Source organism: Balaenoptera physalus, assembly GCF_965194825.1.
Source record: "Balaenoptera physalus genome assembly, chromosome: 5".
In the NCBI taxonomy this organism is placed as follows: domain Eukaryota; kingdom Metazoa; phylum Chordata; class Mammalia; order Artiodactyla; family Balaenopteridae; genus Balaenoptera; species Balaenoptera physalus.
Window position 1 is genome coordinate 105,321,795 of NC_138884.1, and position 27,377 is coordinate 105,349,171.

At 39.3% G+C, this 27,377-nt stretch overlaps 1 protein-coding gene and 1 long non-coding RNA gene across 22 annotated transcripts in view; one reads left to right on the forward strand and one right to left on the reverse strand.

Annotated features, from left to right (window-relative positions):
- LOC309661227 overlaps positions 1-27,377 on the reverse strand; it is a 993,791-nt gene that overhangs the window by 917,691 nt on the left and 48,723 nt on the right. The gene's annotated exons all lie outside the window — the stretch shown is intronic.
- The window catches only part of LCORL (ligand dependent nuclear receptor corepressor like), a 196,543-nt gene continuing 178,254 nt past the window's right edge, over positions 9,089-27,377 (forward strand). For 5 of the 21 annotated variants that reach the window (XM_082462599.1, XM_082462609.1, XM_082462603.1 and 2 more), the window contains exon 1: positions 9,089-26,206. In XM_082462599.1, coding sequence (XP_082318725.1) covers positions 26,047-26,206 — 160 coding nt within the window. In that variant the 5' untranslated portion in view covers positions 9,089-26,046. The remainder of the gene's footprint in view (positions 26,207-27,377) is intronic. The other 16 variants (XM_082462615.1, XM_082462617.1, XM_082462618.1 and 13 more) reach the window with 9 other exon arrangements.

Here is a 27,377-nt window from a genome sequence, read left to right on the forward strand (position 1 = left end):
GGGGACAAGTTCCCCGGGAGAACGCACTGCCCGCCTCAGGCTGGTGCAACGTCACGCCGGCCTCGGCAGCCGCAGGCTCACCCCGCCTCCTCTGTACACCTCCCTCCCCGCGGCCTGAGGGAGCCAGAGCCCCCGAAGCAGCTGCTCCTTTAACCCCGTCCTGTCTGTGCGGGGAATAGACGCCCTCAGGCGACCTACACGCAGAGGCGGGTCCAAATCCAAAGCTGAACCCCAGGAACTGTGCGAACAGGGAAGATAAGGGGAAATCTCTCCCAACAGCCTTAGAAGCAGCGGATTAAAACTCCACAAACAACTTGATGTGCCTGCATCTGGTGAATACCTGAATAGACAACGAATCATCCCAAATTCAGGAGGTGGACTTTGGGAGCAGGATATATTAATTTTTCCCCTTTTCCTTTATTTGTGAGTGTATATGTATATGCTTCTGGGTGCGATTTTGTCTGTATAGCTTTGCTTTACAATAGCTTTATTTTACTTCACTATATTATAGCCTCTTTCTTTCTTTCTTTCTTTCTATTTTTTCTCCCTTTTACTCTGAGCCGTGTGGACGAAAGGCTCTTGGTGCTCCAGCCAGGCATCAGGGCCGTGCCTCTGAGGTGGGAGAGCCAACTTCAGGACACTGGTCCACAAGAGACCTCCCAGCTTCACGTAATACCAAACGGCAAAAATCTCTCAGAGATCTCCATCTCAACATCAAGACCCAGCTTCACTCAACGACCAACAAGCTACAGTGCTGGACACCATATGCCAAACAACTAGCAAGACAGGAACACAGCCCCATCCATTAGCAGAGAGGCTGCCTAAAATCATAATAAGGCCACAGACACCCCAAAATACACCACCAGACGTGGACGTGCCCACCAGAAAGACAAGATCCAACCTCATCCACCAGAGCTCAGGCACTAGTTCCCTCCACCAGGAAGCCTACACAACCCACTGAACCAACCTTAGCCACTGGGGACAGATACCAAAAACAACAGGAACTACGAACCTGCAGCCTGTGAAAAGGAGACCCCAAACACAGTAAGATAAGCAAAATGAGACGACAGAAAAACACACAGCAGATGAAGGAGCAGGGTCAGAACATACCAGACTTAACAAATGAAGAGGAAATAGGTAGTCTACCGGAAAAAGAATTCAGAATAATGATAGTAAGGATGATCCAAAATCTTGGCAATAGAATAGACAAAATGCAAGAAACATTTAACAAGGACGTAGAAGAACTAAAGAGGAACCAAGCAATGATGAAAACCACAATAAATGAAATTAAAAATACTCTAGATGGGATCAATAGCAGAATAACTGAGGCAGAAGAAAGGATAAGTGACCTGGAAGATAAAATGGTGGAAATAACTACTGCAGAGCAGGATAAAGAAAAAAGAATGAAAAGAACTGAGGACAGTCTCAGAGACCTCTGGGACAACATTAAACGCGCCAACATTCGAATTATAGGGGTCCCAGAAGAAGAAGAGAAAAAGAAAGGGACTGAGAAGATATTTGAAGAGATTATAGTTGAAAACTTCCCTAATATGGGAAAGGAAATAGTTAATCAAGTCCTGGAAGCACAGAGAGTCCCATACAGGATAAACCCAAGGAGAAACACACCAAGACACATATTAATCAAACTGTCAAAAATTAAATATAAGGAAAACATATTAAAGGCAGCAAGGGAAAAAAAACAAATAACACACAAGGGAATCCCCATAAGGTTAACATCTGATCTTTCAGCAGAAACTCTGCAAGCCAGAAGGGAGTGGCAGGATATACTTAAAGTGATGAAGGAGAAAAACCTGCAACCAAGATTACACTACCCAGCAAGGATCTCATTCAGATTCGATGGAGAAATTAAAACCTTTACAGACAAGCAAAAGCTGAGAGAGTTCAGCACCACCAAACCAGCTTTACAACAAATGCTAAAGGAACTTCTCTAGGCAAGAAACACAAGAGAAGGAAAACACCTACAATAACAAACCCAAAACATTTAAGAAAATGGGAATAGGAACATACATATCGATAATTACCTTGAATGTAAATGGATTAAATGCTCCCACCAAAAGACACAGGCTGGCTGAATGGATACAAAAACAAGACCCATATATATGCTGTCTACAGGAGACCCACTTCAGACCTAGAGACACATATAGACTGAAAGTGAGGGGATGGAAAAAGATATTCCATGCAAATGGAAATCAAAAGAAAGCTGGAGTAGCAATTCTCATATCAGACAAAATAGACTTTAAAATAAAGACTATTACAAGAGACAAAGAAGGACACTATATAATGATCAAGGGATCGATACAAGAGGAAGGTATAACAATTGTAAATATTTATGCACCCAACATAGGAGCACCTCAATACATAAGGCAAATACTAACAGCCATAAAAGGGGAAATCGACAGCAACACAATCATAGTAGGGGACTTTAACACCCCACTCTCACCAATGGACAGATCATCCAAAATGAAAATAAATAAGGAAACACAAGCTTTAAATGATACATTAAACAAGATGGACTTAATTGATATTTATAGGACATTCCATCCAAAAACAACAGAATACACATTTTTCTCAAGTGCTCATGGAACATTCTCCAGGATAGATCATATCTTGGGTCACAAATCAAGCCTTGGTAAATTTAAGAAAATTGAAATCGTATCAAGTATCTTTTCCGACCACAACGCTATGAGACTAGATATCAATTACAGGAAAAGACCTGTAAAAAATACAAACACATGGAGGCTACACAATACATTACTTAATAACGAAGTGATCACTGAAGAAATCAAAGGGGAAATCAAAAAATACCTAGAAACAAATGACAATGGAGATACGATGACCCAAAACCTATGGGACGCAGCAAAAGCAGTGCTAAGAGGGAAGTTTATAGCAATACAAGCCTACCTCAAGAAACAGGAAACATCTCGAATAAACAACCTAACCTTGCACCTAAAGCAATTAGAGAAAGAAGAACAAAAAAACCCCAAAGCCAGCAGAAGGAAAGAAATTATAAAGATCAGGTCAGAAATAAATGAAAAAGAAATGAAGGAAACAATAGCAAAAATCAATGAAACTAAGAGCTGGTTCTTTGAGAAGATAAACAAAATTGATAAACCATTAGCCAGACTCATCAAGAGAAAAAGGGAGAAGACTCAGATCAATAGAATTAGAAATGAAAAAGGAGAAGTAACCACTGACACTGCAGAAATACAAAAGATCATGAGAGATTACTACAAGCAACTCTATGCCAATAAAATGGACAACCTGGAAGAAATGGACAGATTCTTAGAAATGCACAAACTGCCGAGACTGAACCAGGAAGAAATAGAAAATATGAACAGACCAATCACAAGCACTGAAATTGAAACTGTGATTAAAAACCTTCCAACAAACAAAAGCCCAGGACCAGATGGCTTCACAGGTGAATTCTATCAAACATTTAGAGAAGAGCTAACACCTATCCTTCTCAAACTCTTCCAAAATATTGCAGAGGGAGGAACACTCCCAAACTCATTCTACGAGGCCACCATCACCCTGATACCAAAACCAGACAAAGATGTCACAAAGAAAGAAAACTACAGGCCAATATCACTGATGAACATAGATGCAAAAATCCTCAACAAAATACTAGCAAACAGAATCCAACAGCACATTAAAAGGATCATACACCATGATCAAGTGGGGTTTATCCCAGGAATGCAAGGATTCTTCAATATACGCAAATCAATCAGTGTGATACATCATATAAACAAACTGAAGGAGAAAAACCATATGATCATCTCAATAGATGCAGAGAAAGCTTTCGACAAAATTCAACACCCATTTATGATAAAAGCCCTGCAGAAAGTAGGCATAGAGGGAACTTTCCTCAACATAATAAAGGCCATATATGACAAACCCACAGCCAACATTGTCCTCAATGGTGAAAAACTGAAACCATTTCCACTAAGATCAGGAACAAGACAAGGTTGCCCACTCTCACCACTATTATTCAACATAGTTTTGGAAGTGTTAGCCACAGCAATCAGAGAAGACAAAGAAATAAAAGGAATCCAAATCGGAAAAGAAGAAGTAAAGCTGTCACTATTTGCAGATGACATGATACTATACATAGAGAATCCTAAAGATGCTACCAGAAAACTCCTAGAGCTAATCAATGAATTTGGTAAAGTAGCAGGATACAAAATTAATGCACAGAAATCTCTTGCATTTCTATACACTAATGACGAAAAATCTGAAAGTGAAATTAAGAAAACACTCCCATTTACCATTGCAACAAAAAGAATAAAATATCTAGGAATAAACCTACCTAAGGAGACAAAAGACCTGTATGCAGAAAATTATAAGACACTGATGAAAGAAATTAAAGATGATACAAATAGATGGAGAGATATACCATGTTCCTGGATTGGAAGAATCAACATTGTGAAAATGACTCTACTACCCAAAGCAATCTACAGATTCAATGCAATCCCTATCAAACTACCACTGGCATTTTTCACAGAACTAGAACAAAAAATTTCACAATTTGTATGGAAACACAAAAGACCCCGAATAGCCAAAGCAATCTTGAGAACGAAAAATGGAGCTGGGGGAATCAGGCTCCCTGACTTCAGACTATATTACAAAGCTTCAGTAATCAAGACAGTTTGGTACTGGCACAAAAACAGAAATATAGATCAATGGAACAGGATAGAAAGCCCAGAGATAAACCCACACACATATGGGCACCTTATTTTTGATAAAGGAGGCAAGCATATACAGTGGAGAAAAGACAGCCTCTTCAATAAGTGGTGCTGGGAAAATTGGACAGGTACATGTAAAAGTATGAAAATAGAACACTCCCTGACACCATGCACAAAAATAAACTCAAAATGGATTAAAGACCTAAGTGTAAGGGCAGACACTATCAAACTCTTAGAGGAAAACATAGGCAGAACACTCTATGACATACATCACAGCAAGATTCTTTTTGACCCAGCTCCCAGAGAAATGGAAATAAGAACACAAATAAACAAATGGGACCTAATGAAACTTAAAAGCTTTTGCACAGCAAAGGAAACCATAAACAAGACCAAAAGACAACCATCAGAATGGGAGAAAATATTTGCAAATGAAGCAACTGACAAAGGATTAATCTCCAAGATTTACAAGCAGCTCATGCAGCTCAATAACAAAAAAACGAACAACCCAATCCAAAAATGGGCCGAAGACCTAAATAGACATTTCTCCAAAGAAGATATACAGATGGCCTACAGACACATGAAAGAATGCTCAACATCATTAATCATTAGAGAAATGCAAATCAAAACTACAATGAGATATCATCTCACACCGGTCAGAATGGCCATCATCAAAAAATCTAGAAACAATAAATGCTGGAGAGGGTGTGGAGGAAAGGGAACACTCTTGCACTGTTGGTGGGAATGTAAATTGATACAGCCACTATGGAGAACAGTATGGAGGTTCCTTAAAAAACTACAAATAGAACTACCATACGACCCAGCAATCCCACTACTGGGCATATACCCTGAGAAAACCATAGGTCAAAAAGAGTCATGTACCAAAATGTTCATTGCAGCTCTATTTACAATAGCCAGGACATGGAAGCAATCTAAATGTCCATCGACAGATGAATGGATAAAGAAGATGTGGCACATATATACAATGGAATATTACTCAGCCATAAAAAGAAATGAAATGGAGGTATTTGTAATGAGGTGGATGGAGTTAGAGTCTGTCATACAGAGTGAAGTAAGTCAGAAAGAGAAAAACAAATACAGTATGCTAACACATATATACGGAATCTAAGGGGAAAAAAAAAAAAAAAAAAGGCCATGAAGAACCTAGTGGCAAGACGGGAATAGAGACACAGACCTACTAGAGAATGGACTTGAGGATATGGGGAGGGGGTGGGGTGAGATGTGACAGGGTAAGAGAGTGTCATGGACATATATACACTACCAAATGTAAAATAGATAACTAGTGGGAAGCAGCCGCATAGCACAGGGAGATCAGCTCGGTGCTTTGTGACCACCTAGAGGGATGGGATGGGGAGGGTGGGAGGGAGGGAGATGCAAGAGGGAAGAGAAATGGGAACATATTGTATATGTATAACTGATTCACTTTGTTATAAAGCAGAAGCTAACACACCATTGTAAGGCAATTATACTTCAATAAAGATGTTAAAAAAAAAAAAAAAAAACAGTGTCATGCAGTAAGTGCTCAATAAATATTAGCTATTCTTATTTTTACTATTACTATTCTTATTATGTGCAATGTGCAAAGCAATGTGATACATACTACAAAGGAATGCCAACTGAATGTTAGAAGGAATTTCTACACTCATGAATAAACAACCTATAAATTATAGTTTGAACTCAAGAGAAATAGAGTGATGGTCTCCTTAATGGTTTAGTCGTGTGAATCTGTACCCAACAATATTTTTAATGAATTAGTTAAATATAAGTGACTTACATGATAAAATAGCTTTTGTAGAAGAATCATTTAATGTTAAAAACATTTGACCACCTTTGAGTAAATAAGTTTTTAGTGCTCTTGTCAGTAAGAATGTTTCTCTATTCCTGAATTTCATTCATTCTTACAATCATTCTCAAATATTTATTGAGCATTTACTGTGTGCTATGTTCTAAGTGCTATGGATACAGCTGTGAAGAAGACAAGGTCTAGCTGGAGTTTTACTATATGAAATCAGACAATAAACAAATAAATAATGTAGTGACTTTAGATATTGATAAGTGCTATGAAGAAAAGAAAACAGGAGAGTGATTGGGATGACAGAGTACTCAGTGATTCCCAGGGGTCTGGGGAAGTGACACCAAGTGAAGTCTACATAGTGGGAAGGACCCACCTAGAGTACCGTATGCGTTTCTCAGCCATGGAATTCCCTTTGGCCATAAACAACCAAAGTTTATTCCTTATTTTTGTATCACTGATACTTCAAATCCAATTTTTTTGCAAGTAGTATTTGAGCACAGAAAAAACATCTGAATATGAAAAGCTTGTAGCTAGTTCACCCTGCCTATTTTAAAAGAAGTCTATTTTCCTTGTTGCATCTTGAACCTCAAATGTAATGATACAGAACTGGAAGGAAGTGGTGATCAGAAAATGCAAATTTCATTTTAACTATTTTGGTACCCAATATCCTACCTAGAATGACTGAGACCGGTCTGGATGCCCAAGATGTGGGGAACTTTGTTTGAACATTTCAAGCACAAATCCATCTTCAGTTTTGCTTCCAGAGATTTTGGCAACTGATCCGAGTTCTGAGAGAATCAATGGCCCTCATAGGAAACCTGGATGGCTCCAGTTCTCTGAGGAAATAAAATTCTTGGATAATAATATGTATGTTTCACAATTACTGCAAATTTTGACCTGAAAAAATTAAATTGTATTGTATTTATGAAATTATTTCCAATGGGAGAGTACTAAAAACTCTCAACAAAATAATGAATTCTATTAATTATAGAAAAGAAAAGTAATATTAAAAAGCTAAATTGAAAAAGATACAAAGATCTAAATCAATGAGCCAAAGAATTTTTAGGTTAGGTATCTTTTATGTCCCACCCCACTAGATCCAGGTTTTTTTTTTTTTACCATCTTTATTGGAGTATAATTGCTTTACAATGGTGTGTTAGTTTCTGCTGTATAACAAAGTGAATAAGCTATACATATACATATATCCCCATATCTCCTCCCTCTTGCATCTCTCTCCCACCCTCCCTACCCCAACCCTCTAGGTGGTCACAAAGCACCGAGCTGATCTCCCTGTACTATGTGGCTGCTTCCCACTAGATATCTATTTACATTTGGTAGTATATATTAGATCCAGCTTTAACCAATGTCACCCCTAAGTCTTAACCATTAGGTCTATATTTAAATATCACTTTAAGGTGGTGTTTCCTGATCACTCCATCCAAAAAAAGTTATCTATTCCCCTATTTTCTTTTCTCATTATACCCTCTTTATTTCTTTCAGAACACTTTCATGATTTACAATAATGTGCTTGCTCTCCACTTATTCATTATTTGTCTACACTAGACAGATAATGTAAATTCTTAAGGACAGAGAAGAGGACTACTCCATTCTGTTCTGTGCTGTATATCAGGCACCATCAGGGCACCTAGTATGTAGTAGATACTCAGTAAATACTGGTGAGATGAGACAATGAATGCCCTCCACCCTCCCTACTCTGCTCCATCTCCATCAAAATACTCCATTTTCATCAACTTGTTCTTGCCAACATTATTACTGCCCACACGTTATCATCATCTACTTCCAGTCTCAGGACCACTGTTAGTTTGGGTTGTTTGTGCACTGCATAAAGACACTATGCTGAGGGGATAAAGGGGGCTGAAATCCAGCTTGTGCTCTCTCTCCAGCTGTGAGCCCTGGCATGGTGACTGTGTCCACCCAGAGGGACCATCTCTCCTAATTCACACAGTCTCCATTACAGGCTAACAGAGGTCCTTTTCTGACTAGACTTACTTCGGAGCTTGAGTTCTCTCTCTGTTTTATATTCTGCTATGGGTTGATTTGTGTTCCCCACAAAAAAAATATGCTGAAGTCCTTACCCTCAGTTACTTCAGAATGTGACCATATTTGGGACTAGGGTCATTGCAGATGTAAATAGTTAAGTTAAAGTGAAGTCATACTGCAGTAGAGTGGGCCCGTAATCCAAAATGACTGGTGTCCTTATAAGGCAGCCATGTGAAGACAGAGACACACAGGGAGAACACCATGTGACAATAAAGGCAGAGATTGGAGTGATGTAGCTGCAAGCAAGAATCTCCAAAGATTTCCAACAAACCACCAGAAGCTAGGAAGAGGCAAGGGAAAATTCTCCTACAGGTTTCACAACGGCCCTGTCTGCACCTTGATTTCTGACTCCTGGCCTCCGGAACTGTGTGATAATACATTTACATTGTTTCGAGCCACCCAGTTTGTGGTGTTTTTTACAACAGCCCTAGGAAACCAATATACATCCCTAGTATCTTTTCACTTTGTCAGGTGAGGCTGATTAAACACAGGACCCCCCACCCCCCACCCACACACACACAAAATAAATACCCTGCCTACTGTCAACATAGCAGGTACTTTTCCCCATTTCATCCTTTTTTATCCCTCGCTAGATGGAAGTCTATTAGTCTGAGGCAGAAGCTGTAGCGAATTTAAGGAGGTCGTCTCTACACAACCAGTGATAGCTGATTTGGCACCTGAGCTTGTACAAAAAAAATCACAGATGTGGAATAATTTTTTTAAGCTTAGAAATTTGACTTCATGCAAAGTTCCCTTGCTGCCTACTCCATAGACCTACCTTTTCAAAATAAATCCAGAGATTAGATACTAATAGCTGTCACAAACGAGTTTTGGCAAGCTATGAATAGTAAGCTTATTCCTGAGATCTAAACTCTCAGGAATAGAAGCTTCCTAAACCTGAAACATTCCATGACAACAGAAACTTCCTTCACCTGTCTGTATGATCTTCTACATCTCTATCATATGCACTCTGAGAGGAAAAATAACTGGTTGAAATACAAAGATATTAATGGCCAAGGGGACAATGAGGTATATTCAGACCAAGATGTGAATATAGATCTCATTAATAGTCTCCAATAATAGTCTTGTGTCTGCAGACAGAGCAAAGTTTTTAAATAAATAAAAAGGATGGTAGAGCCAAACCGTGCCCTTTAGAATAGATATGCTACTCCCAGTACAAGCTTGCATTCCATTAACATTACAGAGGTTACTAAATTACCAAATTCACCATTTTCAGAAAGAAATCAAACCAAGGTTACCAAAGCAGCTGTTCAGTTGGCCTCATTTCATGAATGGAATCCATGGTGCTGGCCCAAATGGTTTTTTTATTTTTAATCCTTGCCAAAGAGCTTAATTAAATAAATTATTTTAAGCAAAATTTACTACTTAATAATAATTATTTTAAAACTGTTTAGAAAAGAAAATCATTGTGAAAATACTTTCTAATTTAAGAAAGTTTGCAAATCTAGGCTTAAATTGAAGCTAGATGTAGTCCCACAAAGACTGGAAAAAGTCACCTCTGTGGTTGAATTTTTTCATACATTTCAGGACAGTCCTTTTTCTTTTAAAGTGAGATAGTTGATAAAAATTTGTTTTTAGAAACTTACCAATATGAAATATTTTCCATTTAAATTCTAAAGCAGCTATACTATGAAATCCTAAATTTTTCAAGTAAATTATCCTTCATGGTAGATTTTTTTTTTTTTAACTTTTAATCTGGTAGATATTTTTAATGCAGCAAACAATTTTAAATTAGCCTTGTATGTATTTTAAGGATGAAAATTAAATATATTCACTGAAAAAAAAAAAATTCACTGAACAACTTCAGTTAACAGGAGAACGAAGAATACAGGACAGATAAGGTACATTTTCATGTATAACCCTGAAACTGTCTCAATTATCTGGAAGGAAAAGAAGATAAATATTTTTAAAACTTTCTGATCTGAGTGTTCCCTTTTAAAAAACTAGTTTCTTTTTATTCACTCATTCATTTACCTATTCATTCAAATATTTACTGAGTGCTTGCTTCATATAAGGCACTACTAGATACTATTGCTTTATTATTCTATCACATGGGCTTTTTTCTTAAATGTAGGTAATCTTTAACAAAAGTCAGGTATTTGCTTGAGAAAACAAAAAAAGTAGGTTTCCTCTCTAAAGGAATTAAGAAAATAATTTAGGGAAAAGTATAGTGGTTTTCGATAGCCATTGGTACCTGTGGTAGATTGTATGATTGGCTAACAATTCATCCTTCCCTTTCCCACAATCTTGCTATGGTTCATTTTGTGCAGAATATACCATCTCCTCCATTGACTTTGGACTTGACTGTGTGACTCGATTTGACCAATGGAATGTTAGCCAATGTGATATAAGGAGAGGCTTTAAATGTTTCATGTTGTCTTGCTTGCCCTTGTGCCCATCTGTCATCTTCATGAAAAGAGCATGCCCCAAGTAGCCACGGATCCCAGAATGAGGCACGTGCACATGAACCCAACCTGCAACTTGGAGCTAAGCCTACCCGAACCCAGAAAACCCACAGGCTCATCAAATTGAGGGAGAGAGAGAGAAAAGCACTTCGGAAAATAAAAATAACTGCTTGACTATTCAGTGAACATAGTCATAACATGTAGACAACATTTACTGATGACCAATTTTTAGGATCAACCTATAGATAAAGCATACATTTAAATACGGTTGCAGAGTAGACAGTAAATGTTATCAAACGATGCAAAATGTAGATGATGAAAACTGAAAACTTAAAGGGAAAGAAAGAACAAATGGAAAGGTAAGGGTGCTAAAAACCTTTATCTGGAGGAATGGAGAATCAAATACATTGGCTACGGTTGATGAATAAAAGTATATTAGATTTTTAAAAATTTTAATCACTGTATTAGTTTGCTAGGGCTGCCCTAGCAAAATACTACAGACTGGGTGGCTTACACAACAGATTTGTTTTCTTATATTTCTGGAAGCTGGAAGTCTACGATCAAGGTGTCGGCAGAGTTGATCTCATTCTGAGCCCTCTCTCCTTGCCTTGAGGATAGCTGCCCTCTCACTGTGTCCTCACATGATCTTTTCTCTGTGCACACATTCCTGGTGCCTCTTTGTGTCCAAATTTCCTCTTCTTATAAGCACACCGGTCAGATTGAATTAGGGTCTGACCTCATGGGCTCATTTTAACTTAATCACCTCTTTCAGGCCCCTGTCTCCAAATGCTGTCACCGTCTGAAGTTGTGTGGGTTAGGGCTTCAACGTATGAATTTTCGAAGAACATCTTTCAGCCTATAACAAGCACCCATGTGTTTAAAAACATGTATTCAAATAGTGATATAACTATATTGAAAGGTAGGAAGAAGGGAAAATAGTTTTACAATGTCAAAAATTGAAGTCAAGAACTAGTGGTAAACACATACTATTTAGAGATATGGAGCTATTTCAGGGCTGCCATGTACAGTTGTGCAAGTTGTACAGGGTACAATTGAATATGGAGGTCCTGACTGACCACAAGAATAACTATTAACATAAACAGTTAAAAAGTTGAAAGTAGTTAGTTGTGGAGAACTGGACTGGAATTGAGGAAGGGCAGGGTGGACTCGTTTTTTTCATTAAAAACTAGTTTATTCTTAAATCACGTGTACGTATTAGTTTGATTCCAAAAATATTTAGCTTCAATAAATAAATAAATAAACATTTCATTTCTTCTTTGCCTTCACCCTACCACTGCCCTGTTTCCAAACCTTATTAACTCTTGAATGGACTATGGTAAAGTCTTTTTAATGTTTGCCTTGCCTCTCTTACCCTCCAACCCATCCTGCAATGCCTCTAGAGGGTTCTGTCTCAAATAAAAACATTTCCTAAAAAAAGCTGATTCTAAATCAAGGAAATCAACTGTATGGGAGAAAAAAAATCTAGAAATGCTCTTTTCTGGCCATTATCATATAAGAATATAATATACTTCTATTGGATTGAACCATATGTAATTGCTTTTTTTTTATAGGTCAGACACACTCAAATATCAGTAATTTCATAGATTCAATACAATAGATCAGAGATTGAACTTGATATGATGCAAATGACTTTGTCTTCCATGAGTTCACAATCTAATACTTGTTAAAATGTGTCCCCACATAATCTACTTCTTACTGCAGCTTTTGTTCAAATTCATTAAGTGCTTGCTTAAATAAAGCACTTTTTAAATGATTTTTACAAAATAAATATGACCATGTTACTCCCCTGTTTAAAATGTCAGTGATCCTGCCATTCTCTGTGTGATGGTCCTTAACCTGGAGGATGTGATCTTCCGTGATCTGTCCCTTGCCTTCCTAGTCTTTTCTCTGATCACTATTATTGTCATTTTATGTCCTCTCAAAACGAACTGTTTCCCCTTTCATCATACTGTAGCTGCCTTTAGGCTTATAATATCTTTTTGTCAAAGATTATTGGCTTTATACAGAGCTCATTACAGGACTTGGTTTTCCTCTCTCCTTTTGTGAGCTCTGTTCCTTGGTGGTGGCTTCATTCTCAAACACCATGTACTTAGTTGCAAAATGGTTGTAGCACATTTAGTGGAAAAGAGCAAAGGTCTCTCCCAAAGTTCACTGTGTCTCATTGGCTCTGACTAGGTAATGTGTCTATCCTTGAGCCAATCACTATACAGGGGAATACAATGTGCTGATTGGCCAGTCCTGACTCACCTGCTCAAGTCTGCAGTCAGGAGTAGTGTCAATTCCATAAGATGCAGATAAACTGAGGATAGGAGAGGGAATGGTCTTCAGGGGAAAATTAAGATCTGATTTCTAAAAGGAAGGTCTACAAATAGTGTGCAACAAACACTATAGATATATGTCATGATCACAAGAGCAAATTCTGTGACTTATCCTTGAAGCCCAGAGCCTAGTGTTGCACTTGAAAAACATTAAATGCCCAAAATGTTTATTGAATTTTTATGTGTGGGGTATTGATTTCTGACTAAAAGATATATTTTATGATAAGGTATATATCTTAAGTGTTGATATTTTTAAATTAAATCACCCAGTGTATACAAATGCAAGTTGTTTAAGATATTTCTGTGAAAAAGGAACAGTATTTTATAACTGCATGTAAATTCTAATCATACTAAATTTGCAAAATAAAATTCTGTCACATTTTTTATATATACTACAGTTTTGTTTGAACTGAGAAAATCATGTAAAATCCATCCCAAAGTAGTTGACATTTTGGAGGGCTTTTTATTTTCTTTTCTTTTTTATCTTTCTCAGAGAGTGCTTGGAAACCGACACTTTAAAAGAAAATGCTGCTTCGGCAATAAGTTTTACATAATCCTCAAGGTGCCAAAATAAACCCTTGGATCAAGGGATTCATAGTAGAAAAAAGAGCCTGCTTTTTAAACATACAAAAATGCACATCTGAAGATTTATCCTCAAAAGTGAGTATGTGCAAATCAGACTTCTCTGAGGAATAAAGGTGTGCTAACAGACATTCTATCTTAGCAATTGAGATTCCCCCAACATGATGCAACTGTTTCATTAGCTGCATGTGGGTAATTTGATTCTTCTCACTCTTTCTATTCCTTGTAGAACTTATCTGGGCAGCTATTTAATAGTACCAGGCCAAATTTCTTCTTCACTTCTTCCTGCCAAGTAGTACCGTAATTGTCATCAAGATGTGATCATCTGTTTCACATTGCTTTAACTCATGCTGAATGAAAGCACCAGGGTGATTTGCCATTTTATTTTAGTTCTCATTCCTGAAAAGTAGAAAATATGTGAACACTTCTTTTTATTCCCTTTTCAAAATCATAAGACTGTGACCTCATTAACATTGTCCAATTTGATGCATTGTACTATTTGATTGGAGGGAGAAAGATGATTAGAATGGAAAGAGATGGTTTTTAAGAGAGGCAGTTGGTTGGCGGAGGGAAAGAATAAAGACTTTACTTGATAGAATATAAAAGCTTTCACAGTTCAGAAATGCTTTGTCCAATATGGTAGCCTTCATCCACATGTGGCTAATCTGAATTGAAATGTGCTGCAAGTGTAAAATACACATAGAATTTCAAACAGTACAGAAAAAAGAATGTAAAATATCTCATTAAAACTTTTATATTGATTATATGTTGAAGTGGTAATGTTTTAGATGTATTGGATTAAATAAAATATATTTTTTAAATGACTTTTACTTTTTAAATATGGCCACTAGAAAATTTTAAATTGTACACGTGGCTTACATTTATGTCTCACATTATGTTTCTATTGAACAGAGCTGGTCTACAATTCACATGCCAAGAAGTTAGAAAGGTCAGAGATGAGATATAAAGAGATACAAAGTCATATTTAACAAGCAATCTCAAATGCTATTTTCTGTTTTGAAAGGCTTATTTGGAGGAATATTCATCTCTCTAATAGAGGTCAGGGTAAAGTAGGTGAATTTTTTTCAATAAAGTAGCTATTTGGTTTTGCCTGTCTGGATATCTACATTCCCTTTTTCTGGTAATAGTGACCTTTGAGGAACTCTCTCTCCCTGATTTTGAGTCCATGTGGTTTGGATGAGGCTGACCCATGGTTCTAGAGTTGGTCATGGGACCCAGGCCTAACTAATCAGAACATTCTATTCCCCTGGCCACAATAATTGGCTCAAGAAGTCAATAAAAGTTGGTCAACTTTAAATAGGCTGTGTATTTTGGAGTAACTAATAAAAAAGAGGTGTTGTTAATCTGGGGGATTAAGCTGTAACTACTAGTGGTTACCTTGGCCAAGCTCATTGGGAGATATGACCTAAGAACGGAAACAACAAAGAAGAAAGCAATGGTAAAAGATGGAGAGAAACAGTTTATTTTTGAGTACCTGGATTCATTCTGTGACTAAAGGTATCACCAGGAATTTTTCAGAATCTTAAAAAATAGCCTACTTTAATCAAACAAATTTAAGTTTAATTTGTTTTTCAAAACTAAGAAATCTGACTAAAGGGATTAACAAATGATTAAATAAACAATATGTATTCACAAAATTCAATAAACATTCACAGAGGTTTGTCTATGTTCAAGGAACTGTTAGGTGGCGGAAGGCACAAAGTCATTATTATTTTATTATTATTATTATTACATTATTAATTCATCCATTCATTCATTCATCCATCCATCTTATCCATAGCTTATCCATATCCACTTATCCATACAGTAAGCACTCACTGAGATCCTCTTCCATGCCAGGCACTATCATAGACACTGGAGAAGCAAAGATAAAAATTCAAAGTCACATACATTGAGGATCTTTCATTTTCTAAGTTACTTATGTGCCTAATACTAGTTCTTTTTGCTCTCCCCAACATCCTTCCAATTTTCATTTTTCCACAAGTCAAACCAGTTATACAATTTCTGCTCCATTTTGTCCCAGGAAATTCTTTCTTGGATTTCTCCATCATCCTACATCCAAAAACAAGTCCATCCTGCATTTGGACTTGCTTTTGGGGTCTTCTGCCAGCTCTCATTTATAACTGTCCTTCCTCACCTTAAGAATTCCTTTGACCTCTTTTTTATGTTGGATTCCCTGTTTCTGTGATTACTTATCTCCTTAATTATAAGAAATCATATCCCCCAGTAGCATCCTGAAAAGGAATACATGGGAAGTAAATGCTTTGAGAACTTGCAAGCCATAAATATCTACCCTATTCACATAACTGACTGATCGTTTGACAGATTTTAGAATTCTAGATTGGAGATAATTTGTAGTTACAATTTTGAAGATGTTGTCCATTGTCATTTGCTGAGAAGTGTGATACTATTCCGATTCCTTATTCATTGTACATGGTCTACATTTTCTCTCTAGAAGTTTTTAGAATTGTCTCATTATTCCTGAGATCGTGAAATTTCATAATTATTGGTCTTGGAGTGAAGCCATTTAATCTAGAGGCTCATTTCCCTCAGTTCTGGGAACTTTTATTATTTCTTTGATAATACCCTCCTCTCAGTTTGTCTCAGTAGGCTCTTTCTGGAACTCAGGTTGGTCAGATGTTGGACTTCCCAGACTGATCTTGAAATTTTCACATCTTCTACTGTCTGTCTCTACATCTTTTTGGTTTTTTGATGCTACCTTTAAGAAATTTTCCATCTTCACCTCTCAACACTCTATGGAATTTTGTCTTAATTTCATCTGAAATATTTTTAATTTCCAAGAGCTCTTTCTTGATTCCTTGTTGTTCTCTGTTCCCAGAGCATCTTGTTTCAAAGTAATTCTTGTTTTAATAATGCAATATCTTCTCTTATCTCTTTGAGGATGCTAATTATAATTACTTGGAAGCTTTCTTATATTCCCTGCATTGTCTCTGTTTTGTTTTGAATTCCTTTTATCTGCTTGTTTTGGTCTCTGTCTTTTGGATTTTCACCTCAAATGTCTAAGGACTCTTAGCTGCCAATGCACATTTATGAGTGAAACCCTTAAACATTTTTTGGATGCTCTGTGTAAATGGGTGAGCCTTATGACTGATGGGCTTTACTGAAGTGTGATCAAGCAGAAGGCAAGCTTTTCATTACGAAGATATTCAAACGTCAGCATCTATAAGTCTTTTCTGTGAGACTTTTGAGTTTCTCTTGAGAAAGAGCTCCAATTTCCTGCTAAAAGGTGTAATTCTGGTTATGGGTATTCTAGGAGCAAGTTGGGGGGAAACTTAGCAAACTTTTACTTAATAATCTGTGTTCAGTCTGCAACTTTAGCCCCTCCCTCTACTAAACTTGGCGACCTCACATCCATAATCTCTCTGGTCCGATTTCTCCAAAGAGTGAATGTCCAATCTCTTCTAGGAGTTGGGATAAAAAGGCCTGGCTGCACATACATGGTCAAGAAGGAGTCTAGAGGAGGAGGTGATTCTCAGCACCCCTTACACACTCTTTCAACCAATTCCCAGGCTTTTTAGCCACCTTCTCACTTCTACCTTCTGTCTTGCGATTCTCCTATTTCCTGAGAACAATGGAGAAACAGAGACTGGGGGAGACCAATGGTATTCAAAAGAGTTTCTGAATTTTATATTTAGATTTCTTTTTCTTTCAAGTTTCTGGTTTAGAGCTTAATAACTTTAGTGTATATTAATAAGATCAGGTGATTTTACCTATTAAATTTGAAAGTCTACAATAGAATCATATTAGACTATTTTTTACCTTCTACTGTTGCATAAGTGATTATTAATTATAACTTAAATCTTAGTATAATTTAAATCATCAAATGTATAATTTTGACATATTGACTACTAAGTTAAAAGGTACTAAAGTTTTATCAACTTCATATTTTAATTCATATCTCTTCTTTATAAGGGTAAATCACAGTATAATTTAATTGCTTCTTTCTTTTCTATCTTTATTTCACATCTATTCTCTAGGTGGATATTAATATGCACTACTACCATATTTCACTGGTTAAATAAACCTTCTTTATGGTAATATTTTAAGATAAACTTCTTCAGTCCACTGGATTTTACTTCAGAGCTTTATTGCTGGGCCTGTTTACCATGAAATATTAGTATTTTGTACTATTTTTATATCAAAATACATAAATATTTTCTATATTTGAAACTGAGGACTCAATCCTAGCTATTGTCAACAGCATGGAAAAGATTTTTCAAATTCACAAATTGTTCGTATTTCTGCTCCCTAAGACATTTTAGTAGGTAAAGTGATTTGCTTTATTCATACAAGACATTGTGGTTTATTTTGTATGATGAATTTCAACACACTGAAAGGCCAAATGATTATTTCTGGGTTTGAAATATAACCTGTGTAAAATGCAAACATGCCACCTCCTTTTGTCACTGTCTTGACATCAGGGGTGAAAAATAAGTTTGGATTTATGTGTAGGTCTTGAGAATGTTGGTGGGGGTGAAAGAAGTCCTATATCTTTCATGCTTTCTTTTAAAAATCCCAATTTGTTACCCTTTTATTTCAACTTAACAAAAGCCTCTTTGGTATCAACAAAGTGTAGAATACAGGTATAAAGAAATGATGAATACCCAGGCCTTGACTTCACAATCAACAAGGTGATAGAGGGGAATAAAAAGATACATCCACAAATAACTGTAATATATGGAAGAATATGATAAAAACCCATGAGAAAAAGTATAAAAAACATGCTTTAAGAGCACAGAAAGGAGTATTAGATGAGCTCCATGACAGTAGACAGCATGGAAATATGAGAAAGTGGGCGGCAAAAACCCCAGTTTGGCTGAATGATATATTAAATACTGGGGGACCGCACTTTTGTGTTTGTGTCACTATCTTCACTCAAATAATGAGGAGCCCCTCATGAAAATCATATAAAGTCCAGGTTCCTCAATTTCTGACTTTTAACAAGGCAACATTATTAACTTCTTTTCTGCTTCCCAGTGTAAAGCGGTCATTAAATTTGGAAAGGCAGATTCAAATTCCAGTTCTATCACTAACTAGCTGAGTGAAGTTGGACAAGCTAACTTCTCTGGTCCAATTCATAATTCCTTCTCTGTGATATGTGGATATTAATAACAGTACTTATTGCATAAGGTTATGGGAAAGGTTAAATGAATTAATAACATATGTACATGCTCAACAAATCATGGCTATTATTATAGCAAAAAAAATTCAATATTAGGAATCAGGAAATCTGATCTTTAGTTTGGGCACTACTGCTTGTAAGCTGTGTAACCTACATAAATTGCTTATTCTGTCTGGGCCTCAGTATCCCTATCTGAAAAAGTAGGGGATTGACCTAGACAACACGTACTCTTCCTAAACTGTAATAGACTGGGTGCTGTAGATGACATTTTTATTTGACTTTGATACTGAACTATGCAATTGGATTAAATTGGATCAAATTGCCATCATTAAGCATATAATACATTGAAATTTTATTAAAAGGCTGAAAATGAAAGTGATAATAATGAGTTAGGCTGCAGAAGTAATTTCAAGTGCACACAAAAAGAGTAGTGATAGATCAGATCCTATTAACATCTGCCTGGATGTAAGAGAAAATAGATGGTAAATTTATTCAATTCAGACGCCAAGCTCAAAGGTGTATGATTTTGTAAGAAAAAAAGAAAAGAAAAGAAAAGAAAACATGCTCACCCTAATTTCAGTATTGGTTATCCTGACAGTTTAGGGCCTGAGTCTTCCTAATACAGGGAAAATTGTATCCAACTATAAGATATTTAATATGAAGAGGTTACAGGGTGTAATAGTAATTTTTTAAAATGTATTTAAAAATATCCAATGGTTGAACTAAACAAAGAACATGGAGAACAAAAATCTGAGATATGCCCCTGAGATGAGTGACCATATTGAATCAACTATCATGTCCATTTTTATGTACACTAAGGACAGCCTGGGAATAGGAAATAGACATTACAGTAGAAGAAATGAAGTGCATTATCATTATAATTCTGCTTCTTCAATTTTTATTCCCTCCTTTGAAATCTTATCATTGTTCCCTATAAAATGTACAAAAAATATGTTGATAATATTTGGAAATGTATCAAGAAGACAAAATCGCTCATCTATTTAACTAATTATTTAACTAGAGTATTGAAATTAAATGCATCAGCATGTATATCTGAGGTAACGGTGTCCTTAGAGTCCAAACTCCCACAAGAAAAAAAAGTGTTGAAAAATCTTTGGCTCATAAACATGGATGAATCTAACATGTTTGCATAAAATTTAGCATAATATGATTATGTGGCTGATTAGAAATTTTCTGGAAGGGGCTATGTTCCATGTCCTAATAATTGGTTGATCAAATTTGTCTTTGATTTTTATATCTCTGATCAATGCAGTGCATTATAGCTCAGAACTAAAGGAAATGTAGTAAAGTGTGATATTTTTAAAGCAGCTAATAAAGTTTACTCAAAAAATGGCTTCTCAGAAATATGACTTATAGTTAATTAAGGCATCTAATGGCTATGCCTTATACTTCCAAATATCTAATTCATACAAAAATGTTTATATTTTATTAAATTATAAAATGTATATTATTTTTATGTTACATGTTGATAATTCATAATTGAATAGGTATTTTACAATCTTATTAGTATACTGGGTTGTTTATTTTTGTTGCAAAGTAAAAAAATACCTTTCATTTTTGGTTAGTATCTCAAAAAATATCTCTTGTCATGTACTTCTGTGATTTTATATTTCTTTACTATGGAAACATGTGTATTTCAAACTACTCCAATTTATTTGTATGTTTATATCATATTCTCCTAAAATGTACCCCAGATTGGGAATTGACTGCCAAATGATCTCATAAATCAAGAAATGTAATTTTCCCAGCCGCTTATATGTATACTTGATACTCTATAGAGGTGCTTATAAGCTTTAGTGGATAATAGTGAACTTGGATGGATATTTATGGTGGTTTGATTGAAGTAATGACCCTAATTTGGTGATACCTTTCTGTATCCATGCCGTTAGTTAGTATTCTCCCTCTCAGATTTTGGGCTTGATCGTATGATTGGCTTTGTTTAATGGGAGAGTAGCAAGCAGAAAAATGCAAGCAAAGACTTGAAAAGCACTTACACATTAGTGCTTACCCTCTTTATATGCTTTATATGCTGTCACTAAATAAATAAGCTCTAGCTAGTCATTGGATAATGAGATGCATGGCTCAGTCATTCCTTTTACCTAGCAAACAGGGAGCCAAACTCCAGTCCAGAGTGAGGCCATCCTAGATCAAGCAGCTTCCAGCATTAGAAATCCCAGTCAAAACCAGCAGAGCCTCACCAACTGAGCAGAACTGCCCATTTGACCCATAGACTTTTGAGTGATAACAAATAGTTGTTCTTTTAAGCTACTAAGTTATAGACTGGCGTTTTACGCAGCAATAAACCAATGATACAATATGTATTGGAAATAGACAACAGAACAAAAACATCTTTCCGAGGAACATTAACATTTTCATATCATATATCTGTTGTTATGTTAAAACTCCTTTGTGAGTAACTAGATTTTCAGCGTAGGAGACAATCTTGGATATGACCCCGTCTCTATCCTTGTCTTTATAGATATCCCTAACATTTGTCAAATCAATCAATAAACATTAGGCATCAACTAAGTGCCTGGAACAGCGCTAGATGCTGAAAATACAAAGGTGAATCAGCCAGACTTCTATCATTATGTTCACTGAGCTCACACGAACATCGAGTTTTTGGATTATTACAACATACTCTGTGATACTTGCCATGGAAAAGTCTTTGCTCTTCAAAGTCAAGCTGAATTCCAAAGTTAACTCTATTTGTGTATTTCATTGTATCTGGCCATGATCTTCCCCTTCTCCCAGAAATTCTATAGATATGATATTCATTAGTTCTGTTCGTTAATACTTCTATTTCCCCTGCTTTGTGGGAACAGGGTAGCATTGCACTTTCCTCATGCAGTAGATTGAAAAGTGGGCACAAATTATTTCTTTCCCTCTTTCCATACCCCTTTGTAATGTGTCTTGCAGCTCTTCCTGTTAAGAGGTAGGATCTATTTCCCCATATTGTCACTGGGCTTGGCCATATGATTTGCTTTAGCCAATGGGCCTGGAGCAAATGTAACCCAAGCCGAAACTTAAAAAATGCTTTCATTGCCGCTCTATTTACAATAGCCAGGACATGGAAGCAACCTAAGTGTCCATCGACAGATGAATGGATAAAGAAGATGTGGCACATATATACAATGGAATGTTACTCAGCCATAAAAAGAAACGAAATTGAGTTATTTGTAGTGAGGTGGCTGGACCTAGAGACTGTCATACAGAGTGAAGTAAGTCAGAAAGAGAAAAACAAATACCATATGCCAACACATATATATGGAATCTAAAAAAAAAAAAAAAGGTTCTGAAGAACCTAGAGGCAGGACAGGAATAAAGACGCAGACATAGAGAATGGATTTGAGGACACAGGGAGGGGGAAGAGTAAGCTGGGACGAAGTGAGAGAGTGGCATGGACATATATACACTACCAAATGTAAAATAGCTAGCTAGTGGGAAGCAGCCCCATAGCACAGGGAGATCAGCTCGGTGCTTTGTGTCCACCTAGAGGGGTGGGATAGGGAGGGTGGGAGGGAGGGAGACCCAAGAGGGAGGAGATATGGGGATATATGTATATGTATAGTTGATTCACTTTGTTATACAGCAGAAACTAACACACCATTGTAAAGCAATTATACTTCAATAAAGATGTTAAAAAATAAAAAGCGCTTGTGCATTGGGGCTTGCTCTTTTTGAACCCTGTGACTGCCACCATGTGAACAAGCCAAGGCTAGCCTCCTGATGATGAGGGACACCTGGATTGATTGCTCTGTTGTCCCAGCTGACGGCTCACCCTCAGAAACAGAGCTGCCTTGTTGACAGGCAGCTATTCACAAACACCTGAGTGAGCCCAGGCCAGGCCAGAAGAACTGTCTGGCTGAGCCTAACACAAATTGCTATTCCATAGAATCATGAACTAAATAAATAGTTGATGTTATAAGCTTTTAAGTTCTGAGGTGGTTTGTTATGTCCTCAAAGCTATCTGATATATCACTCCTTTGAAGTTAGGCATAGCCATATGATTTGCTTCACCCAGTAAAATATTTCACTTCTGGCAGGTCTTTAAGAGCTGGACTGTGCTTTGACATCTTCCTTCTCTTGTCATGCTGACTGCAGAACTTTCAGATGGTGGGGCCCCATAAACGTGGGTCCCTGAGTGGACATAGAACAGTTCTTCCTCTCCTCCCCACTACTGAGTTTTGGAGAACATATAGTTTAAGTAAGAAATAAATCTTTGTATACAGAGGTTTAATAAACCTCTGAGATTTGGGGTTTCTGTTACTGGAGCATAACCGAGCCCATTCTGACTAACATAGAATTTGGTACCCAGAAGGAAGTACAGTTATGATAGAAAATCTAAAATATTTAGCTATGACTTAGAAGCTCAGTGGGTGGTGGCGAGGAAAGTGATGTTAGAGGCTGGAAAGTGGGCAATCCACGCTAGCTGTGGTAAAATATTTGCTAAAGCTATTCACACATGCCTCCCGTTCTTCCCCTTTCTAAACAGAAATGTTTACCACGGTTGTTCTGTTCCTGTCCCACCAGTGTTTGTTTGTTGAGTGCACGTGTGTGTGTGTGTGTGTGTGTGTGTGTGTGTGTGTGTGTGTGTGTGTGTGTAACCAGGGAGGATAGATATTTTGTCTTTTCAGATCTTTATAACAACAGAAGTTTTTCTCCTGTTCTAATACAGGGACTATCAAGCATCACCCAGAGATGCTAGACTTTGAGATTAATGCCATTACTAAATAGAACTTTTGGATTGTTTCACTTGTGATAGGAATGAATGTATATTGTAGTGTAAGGAGAGTGATATGTATATTGGTGACTAGAAGGATGGATTGTAGTAATCACTGGTGCTGTTCACCAGTAAATTTTTCTTCTGGGCAAATGGTAGGATTACACTTTCCTGCTCCCTTGAAGATAGCATGCCCATATGATTTGCTTTTGTCAATGAAATGTGAGTGAAATTGACTTGCATCACTTTCAGAAAGAACCTGTTTGCCATTCATCTTCCTTTTGCCTATCATGTAAGTGAGGAAGTTCCAGAGATTGGTTGGAGCCTCCCTAAGCCATTTGGTTGCTTGGTGAGAATCTCATGGAGTGATGCTCTCCCCAGCCTCTCCCTTCCTTCTACCAGAGATGAACATACAGATGAGCAGGAAATAACTTTTTTTGTTGTTTTTAAGCCACTAAAACTCTTGGATGCTTTGTTACTGCACCATAACCTTGCCCATCCTAACCAATGTAGAGTACTGAGATAGAAAAGCTACAGAGGCTGATCATCTTAGCAATTACAACACCAGCAGAATCCACAACTGAAACCATCCACTGATAACTCCAAAAGCACCTTCACTAGTGATTTCACTTGCTTCTCCAACTGTGTCCATTCTAAAAAAGATGATTATGAGATTTCAAACCTCATTTTTTTTTAATTTTTGAAAATTTAAAACTACGTATTCAGTATTGAGGAGGTAACGATGAGCAAGGACTACTTTTTCCTAGGAAGTAAAAAAAAAAAAAAAAAAAGGGGGGGTGGAGGTGGATAAGGAAGGATAAGCCACAAAACAGGGAGGATGGAACTGAATTCAGAATTCACAGACGTTTCCAAGAAGAATTAAAACATATTTCCCACAGACTTGTGCATAAATTCCCAGTAATCCACAGTACTTCTCGGCAAACTGTGTGTCATAGCTTCGGTTCGGCCCCCTGCACGTATACAGAAATGCATGCACAATCACTGTGGTGCAAAAGTTAAAAATGTCATTGGAGTTTATATCTAATCAAAAGCTTTCTCTCTCTCTGAAGAAATATTTTCTCTAGCTCAGCGCAGAATTCATTCCACAACATTTAAGTGCTAAATCCCGTGCCGAGCACTGTACTAGGGTTAGGCAAGTGAAAGACGACACGGTACACAAGACTCAATGGGTCGCTGTCCTCCAGGAGTTTACTTTTTGCGGAGCATAAAAGTGTCCCCTTTTGGAGTTTTCATCCAGCCACATCCAAGCCCCCCGTAAACGATTTCCGGTGAAAAGCCCCGCAAATTTTCCCTAATCTTTACAAATATTCTCTCTTTCCGAGATGTCATCGCCCTGGAAACTGAAGTTACTGTGGGTTCTCTCTCTGGACATTTGGCAGTTATTTCGGATGCAGCCGAATGACCGGCTTGTTCCTTCCCAGCAGCGACGAGATCACAGTGACCCCCAAAAGTTTCCAGCACTTAAAGCACAAAGCGCAGCCCGAACCTTCAAGATACCGACAACTCTAGCGGCTTCCACCGCCTTTCTATCGTGGGTCCTAAGGAAGTTAAGGTGGCTGGGTCAGACCCCGCAACGCGCGCAGCGCACTGTCCTGAGCGCTAAATCCACAAGCGGCACAGAGCTGAGAAGCCGAAGGCCAGGCTGCAAGCCGAAGTGTGCGAACGGTACGGAAACGTGCCCATCCCTGGTGGACTACAAGAACCGGCATGCACCGCGCCGCGGCGGCAAGCTCCGCTTCGGGACCCCAGCGCAAGGAGACCTGGGAAGTGAAGTCTCCGGGAGTCCGGACTCGCGTTGCGAAGACAGAAAGGAAGCGTTGCTAGTCCGCTCCATTAGCACGCCGGTTACTGGCGGGGCTCCGAGCCTCTGGCTCCTGCTCAGGGTTTTCGCGGGCGGCGGGAGCGGTATGGCTCGCTTGAGTAAACTCCGGGGGGAGGGGAGAGAGGGGAGTAGATGGGGAGGCGGGGTCAGCGGAAGCGGCAGGTTGCTTCCTTCTCCTCACGCTCCCTCCCCGCCTCTCCCAGAGGGAGCGGTGGGAGGGGGAGGGAAGGGCAGAGGGAAGGTAGTGTGACACGTGTCAATCAACCCCCCTCCGGGGGGCGCGCGCTCCGGGGCTCGCGCCGAGGGCTCGCGCCCCTGCCTCGTGCCTGCGCCGCTCGTATGTAAATGAGGGCGCGTGACGCGGGACGCAGATGGACAAGGGAAGAGAGAGAATGGCCGCTGCCGCCGCCGCTGCTGCCGCCGCCGCCGCCGCCGCCGCCGCTCAGTGCCGGAGCCCTCGGTGCGCGGCGGAGAGGAGAGGATTCCGGCGGGAACTCGACTCTTGGCGCCACCGCCTCATGCACTGTGTAGGTAAGAGAGACACGGGCCGGGGCCCCGGCTCCGCGCGGCGACGGCTGCCGCAGCCTGAGGAGTTTGTGGCAGAGGGGTTTAGTTGAATCTCCCGTTCGGGTCAGTTCACTGGGGGAGCGAGATGGGAGCGGCGGCGGCGCGGCGGATCCGGCGATCGCCTTTTGTCTGGGGGCTCCTCGCCCGGCGCGGTCCGCGCTCCTTTCCCCTCCTCAGCTCTTTGGCTTCCCGGGAACTGTTAGTTCGGACCCGCTCGCCGAGCCCCCGAGGAAACGGCTCGCTTGCGCTCTCCCCGAAACTCCTCGGCGCCCCTGGCCGCTCGCCGTTCACCCTGTCAAGAGGGAGGAAGCGGGCCGGTGGGTCGGCGCCCGGCCGGAGAGGAGCCGGCGGGCAGAGCCGGCGGGAGGAAGGCGGGCTGGTCCGCGCCCCCGCCGGGCGCACACACACCCCCTTCTGCCGCCGGGGTCCGGGCGGGCCGACGCGACCGGGTTCCCGGGGACGGGGATCTGAACGACCCCCGGGAGCTCGCGGGGCGGGGACCGCGGGTGAGCCGGCTGGGGGCGAGGGGCGGCGGGGGCGTCGCCCGAGGGGCGGGGGCGCCCAACTCTGCCCTCTCGCGCTCGGCGGCGGCGGCGCCGTGTGTACTCCTTTAAGAAGGAGCCGCTCGAGCGCTGACGGTTGGGATTTGAAGTTCTTCCTCCCTCTTTGGAAGTCTGGACGGAGGGGGGGGTGTTGCCATGGCGACGGCAACCCCCCCGTTCTCCTCGCGGACGCCCCGAAGACTCGGGTCCTCTTTTACTGTCATGTGATGGACCTTTCCTTGCACAGACACGCACATCGCCCTCCCCAACTCCCATCCCCGTTCTGCAATTCCGTCTTCCCTTTTGGTTGGGTCAGAATCTTTCTGCTTCAAACTTCTGGGCTCCTGGCTGTCATTCTGCGGGTTGCTCGGGGGTGGCGGGAGGTGGTGGGACCTCCCCACCTTGCCGCCGTCGCTATTTTGTCTGAGTAAGACGTGTGCGTGGAGCTGTTATCCAGCAGGTTGGATAACACCGAGTGGGCACCGAGGGGATAACGCGGTTTATGGGATGGGGTGTGTTGTGTTTGTTTTGGAAGGGGTTGATGGGTGGGAGAGTAGGAGAAGAGGTAGAGGGAAGGTTGCATTGTCTAAGGA